We start from the raw sequence: 6063 nt of genomic DNA on the forward strand, positions 1-6063 counted from the left end.
TCACTGGGGTAGGTCCCGGAATGGTCATGAGGAGACCAGTGAGAAAGGCATACCTAAGAGGTGCCTGGTCTCTTTACTGAGACCGATTCCAGGAGCGTGATGGAGGCAGAAGAGATTTCTGCAGGCTGTGAAGCGAATATGGTACAGAAACAGTGGGGACAGAAAATGCGTGCAACCTTCCAAGTCTTTTGGCAATGAAAGTCAGAGGAAGGAAGAAAAAGGAAAGGGAAAAAGCTTAAACACATTTAGATTCTCAAAGGCAGTTTCTTTTACCCAAGTCCATTGATAAGGAATTTCTAGCAAATGCACAGAACCTGGGCTAGTTCTCCAACTGCAGCAGATACTTCACCTACTCGTTTTCCGTTGTGTAACTTTCAAAAAAGAAGTATCCAGCAGCATGAAGACAGATAGCAATATCAGAACACTTTCACAAACATTTTCATTTATATTAAAGCCTTTTACAAATTGCCTTAATCAGGAAATTGTGTTTTTGTTCTGTGTTTCTTATTTGCATCTTTATGGACAGCAAGCCTAATTGACTAGTTAAAAAAATGCTCTAGAGCAGAGCTGAGGGGTATTTCTTTTCAGTTCAGGAGGGTGATTATAGACCTTGTGTAATGCATGTGGCCTGTGAAAGATATTTTTCCCTGCCTCAATGCTGGATTCCAAATCAATGCAAATCAGGGCAAAGGGAAGCATCAGTTTGCTGTTTCCATTGAGCAAAATGTCACAGGATCACAGGAGGGCTTTGCGGAGGTGGCCAGGATCTTATTTTGTTGTGAATTGGCCTTTATTCTCTGTCCATGCCTACCACACTCTTTCATGGACATGCTAAGTACACAGACCAGAAAGCACACAGATGCAAGTGAGCCAGTGACTGTAGGGTCTCCCTGGGCCTTTAGTCTCCTCATCTGTTAATGAGGGTATGAAGCACAGTGATCTCTAGGGGTCGCTGATAGGTCTGATCTGACAATTGTCACTGAAGGAATATACTACTCCATCCACGGCCAGCTTGAGTTTTAACATGGCCCATTTTTTGTGGAACTCGAAATTTCAGATCAGACAGGGAATATGTGATGTTCTAAATAATTCCTGTTGATGAAGGACAAGAGGAGGAGTATGTGACAGTGGTGATGCTGAGGTGGCCACACTGTGTTTCCAGCAGATGGATGGTTCATTTTCTGTGCAGTTCAGTCTCCCCAGATTACCTGGACCAGACTCTTAGAAGAGAAGGCCCAAACTCACACATGTGTTTGAAGCCAGGACTATAATTTTACAACTCATTTCAAGTGGGTCAGTCTTCCCTTTTCTACCTATGTTACTTATCAATTCACTATCTCACTTTCTCAATAGGCCCCATCCCAGGCACTGTTGGGTACCCAGGTGACAAGATAAGGTGCCATCCCTCAAAAAGCTCACAGCCTGGTGATGGCATTTCCCAGTAGCCTCAAGGACTGAACTGACAGCTTTGGAGAATCCAGAGCATGGAGGTCAAAGAGCAGAGATACAGAGAGGCCCAGTTCACTGAGGTCACAGCCGCCACAGTCTCCCCACCTTTTCCATTTTTGTGGCTGCAGTTTGTAGTGCCTAATTTTTTGTCCTCTTTTTGCAGCAAAATGGTGTCAGGTCAGCTCTGCAGCCCCCAATCTTGACTTCAAAGGAAAGGCATTCAACCTCACAGCGGCCGTCCATCTTCTCACAAAGTGTTTGCCTTTGAATTCCTCCCCTGGCTGAGTGGAGAAAGCAATTAGTCTTCAGTCATTCAGGAATTAATTACTGAAAGACCAAGTCATATCACTCAGGCCACGTGCATAATCCCCCATTACAAATCTCCTGGTGACAGAGTATAAATCTCAAATAAGCAGATATCACCTGAGCAGCTGTGCCCTTGACTTGACATTGACTCAGGAGAAACAAACAACAACAATAACAAGAGCAGTTCCCTATCTCATAATCATTTCTAAGATACAAGAAATAGACTGTTTCTTCCTGGGAGAGATACAATATACTTTCTGATTCTATTAAAGCATTCCTTTTAATAAATGATTTTTTTTACATCTCCAAATTCATAGCCCCTGATATGCAGCAAAAGGGATGCCTGTGCTGTTCACACTGTAGGCCACTCAGTGAAGATCAGTGTGGGCTGCCATGTGGTTTCGGAGTTTCATAGTTTGGGGTCCAGACATACAAGGGATGTGGTACTGAGGGTACCCTCACAAGGAGTAATGTTTGCCCTTGGGAAGAGAAACCTGGGGAGTGGAAGGTGCAAATGATCTGTTGTATACTTGGGGTATTACTGTGCTGAAGGGATATTAAGGTCATTCATGTCCAAGTGAAAACCCAGGTCAAAGGGAAAGAAATCATGGAGAATTAGATTTCTACTCAAGGTAAGGAGAAAATATTTAAATAGGCCAAAGTTGAACCTAGGCTATTGTGAGTTTAAAGCAGCCAAATGTATCAGGCATCTGAACAGTCACCTGATGTGAGACAGGTGAGAGGTGTTTACATATTTAATTGAGGCCAATGATAAGGATAATCACGGCACCAGGAAAACGAGACACTGATAACAGTTAATTCCATCAGAGCCCAAAGGACATTCCTGGCCCTGGTTTTGCAGTTCACATAAACAGAAAGGTTGTGAGACTGTCCCCAAACAGTTAGACTTAGACTATGGCCCTTTAGACTTATAGTAATAGGTCCTCCGGGCTTGGCTGGGTTCATGGATTCTTAGCTAAAGAAGTCACTGCCTGTGTCTCCATTTTGGTATAGACCAAGGATATGGAAGTGAAAAGATGCAAGCAGCTTGTATGTAGTCTTTTTCATCGTGTTCTTTGCTTACCTTTTAGCTTTTTCTGTAGAACATCTTTAAAAGCAGACAAAACAGTCACACATTTAGGGTGGCAAAGTTGGCCTTCTTCCCCAGTGCCAACTTGCCTTGAAGGACACACCTTCGTCAGCTTGCCACTTTTGGACTTTGACATGACAGGGAAATAAACTCATTTTTCAGCTACTTTATCTTATTAAAACAAGTTGGCCTTTAATTAATATAACAAGTGTTTTAACCTTACAAATAGCCCTATCATCTTTACCATTTACAGAAGGGAGTTCTTACAGCATATGAGGACTGGAAGTGAGATCTACCTCAAATATATCGACACAATAGTTTTTTTCATTACCTTATATGTTGTTTATTAAACACATTCTCTCCCTCCAAATCTCTGGTCTCTATGGTGGTGTGGTACCTGGGTCCTCCTCTGTGCCCACACTGTCCTTATTGTGGGATTTCACATGTCTCTGAGCTGAGTGAAGGGTAGGCCTCTCTTAAGGCCTTGTGTCCTGATGAGAAGAGATGGAGAGGACAGTGTTTCCTCTCCCTGTACCTGGTCTGTGACATCCAAGGAAAGACACTGGGGCAGAAGCTAAGTAACCTGATTCTACAAGTGAGACTTTAAAATACATGGGCATCCCTCTGGACTTCAGACTTCCTTCTCTCCTGGCTGCTTTCAAAAGTACAACGCCAATACGACCACATAGTGAGTCCTTCCCAAGTCCCCACTGAGAACCCAGCTTCCATATCAGAGCTTCTCTCTGAACCTGGCATTGTATACGGCACTTAAGAGAACCATTTGGTGTTACAGTACTTTATGCTTCTTCCTGTCTTGTACATGCAGTTTCCACATTTGAATGTATCCATTGCCTATTTACAGTTACAGGCAACCCATATTTGAATAACATAGAAGGAATAGACCAATAAAAATCAAGGAAATTAAGGGGGAAATCTATGCTCTTCTTAAATTTTTACTTCCATTTTACTTGTCTTGATTATGGTTCCCAGAACAATTCCTCATAAGTGGTGGGAACACATTCAGTATCTATTGGTTTGTTAGGTCTTCTGATGCCCAAATGTGTAATCAAAAGTGTAGAAATCTGAGAACCATGGAAAATCCTGTTGGGAGAGGCTTGTATCAGGAATGAAAGACAGTTGATCAGGGAAAGACAGAAAATGTTTTCAGAGATCAATTCCAGGCTGAATGGAGCAAATAGGGACCATTGCAAAGGTCTCTAGAACTTATAAGTAAACTGATTAAAATGTTAGTTCTTTGAATGATGTAATTTTCCATAGGTGATTGGAAGCTAGTAAGATACCCCAAAATAATATGATGAGGAGATTCAGACAAATTAATGAGACACACAAAAAAGAGCCTGTTAAGAACCTAGTACCACGAATCCCTTGAGGCTACAAAGGCTGTACCTTCTTTGATTAACAACTGTGTTTGTTAATGGAATTGGCCTCTGAGAGTTTCTCTGTTTGCAGCAATCACTTTGCACATACTGAAGCTGGATGGAAGACTGCAGAGGAGGAAAGGGCTCTGAACAGAAAGGAGTCTGAACCCTTTGCAGAGCTTTCATGGCAATTAACTGGATTTTTTCTGCTTAGAGATGGCTGGGGCCCATGTAGTATCATTGTCCTGTGTCTGATCTCAAGAAAGGATTTCCAGTAACTGGTCCATTGTAGGTACTTTTAAAAATATGAGGTGAGTCGAGCACTTTTCTTAAAGGTGAGATTTTTTTCTAAAGAGATAGATCCTGAAAAGTCTGTCACTCTTACATCTATAAGGATTTCTTTCTTACCTGAGAAAATCTGAGCAAGAAGAACAAGGCCAGCGACGGTTAAGAGAAAGATCCTCATGGCACCTGGTGTCAGTGGAGAGAGGAAGAGGGAGGTGCTGGGGCTGCAAGGCAGATCTCTGAACACAAAAGTTGATTGAGACAACTACCACAGCTCTAGTGGGGCAAGAAATAACTTGGACTTGTAGTGTTCATTAACAATCCACTGTTCTTCATGGCCCATTGAATAATACGTGGGCAGATTGACCTTCTAGCAATTCTGGGAGAGAAAGACAGAGAACACTGTCTTCCTGCCTGGAATACTCTAGTCTGTGTCCCTGGCTGGGCATCCCCATATTTTTTCTTCAAGCCCCATCTTAACTACCACTACCTGCATGAGATCTATAACCACGGCTCCTTTTCTTCTTACCTAGGATTTTACATGCAACTTACCCTCTGATAAAATTCACCGAGCAGTTAATAATCAGTGCTGGGAGTAATCACTGCTTAAAAACTAGCCAATATAGGGCAGTTTTCTTACAGGCACCCTACTCATGCTGCAGGGGAAGGAACACTGTCCCCTCCTGGCAGAGGACAGATATGACAGTGGGTTTGGCCAGGTGCCATATAAGACACACATACTCAAGAAAAGGCAAATGGGCATTCTGCAGTCCTGAAAGAATAAAAGATATTTCCATGCAAGCTGATATTCCTGGGAGAAGCTGTATGGGCTATTACCTCTCAGTAAGGAAGTGTCCCAAGCCCCAAACTAATTCTTAACTAGCTAAGTCCAGGTCAAAGGGCAGCACCCAAGAGAAAGCTCTTCCCAACTAAAGTGATGCAAAGAAACATTACTGACACCTCTCTCCCTAAACAGTCAAAAACCTACCCCAAAATGGGCAAGTTCTTTCAAATCTTCAATTTACTAAACTTCACACATGTATTAGCAGAGAATCTGAATATCTCTTTATCTTTTTAAGAAATGGAATTTTTTATGAAACAAAGGATGGCTTCTGCTTAGGATGTACAAGGATGAAAAGAACACATTTCCACATTAGCCAAACACACCAAAATGGAGGTGGGCTGCAAATATTCAGTGTTTCTAGAACTCACCAGAAAGCAGAGACACTGGTGGCTCACTGTCCCCACATGTAAGATAAAAGTGTAATCTGCAAGAAAAAGAAGACATGGGCACTCACTTGCCTGAGGTAAATTCCACCAGACACTGGGGTGAAACGATTCAGGGAGGTCTGTGAGGACCTTCTATGAGCAAGTGTAAACTAGAAAGAGAACAGGGAACAGCTTTGGCATCCAAGTTCTTTCTCATGGACCTCACCAGGCGCTCACACAAAGATAACAAAAGTCAGAAGATGGTCTGAAAGAACACCCCCATCCACATAGGCTGGGGTGAGGGGGATAGTAAGTAGCCATGGGGAGAAAGGCACAAAATTCTGT

At 42.6% G+C, this 6063-nt stretch overlaps 1 protein-coding gene across 1 annotated transcript; it reads right to left on the reverse strand.

The window, feature by feature from the left end:
* Positions 1-477: 477 nt before the first annotated feature.
* LOC119053910 (beta-defensin 107A-like) lies at positions 478-5777 on the reverse strand (the record flags this gene model as incomplete). The annotated part of the gene is made up of 3 exons (XM_037151697.2): positions 478-1730; positions 4633-4774; positions 5722-5777. Coding segments are annotated over 3 exons (341 nt in total), but the record flags the coding sequence as incomplete, so codon positions are not given.
* Positions 5778-6063: the final 286 nt, after the last annotated feature.

The sequence above is a fragment of the Artibeus jamaicensis genome, unplaced genomic scaffold (assembly GCF_021234435.1).
Source record: "Artibeus jamaicensis isolate MK-2021 breed Jamaican fruit bat unplaced genomic scaffold, CSHL_Jam_final contig_780, whole genome shotgun sequence".
Classification (NCBI taxonomy): Eukaryota; Metazoa; Chordata; class Mammalia; order Chiroptera; family Phyllostomidae; genus Artibeus; species Artibeus jamaicensis.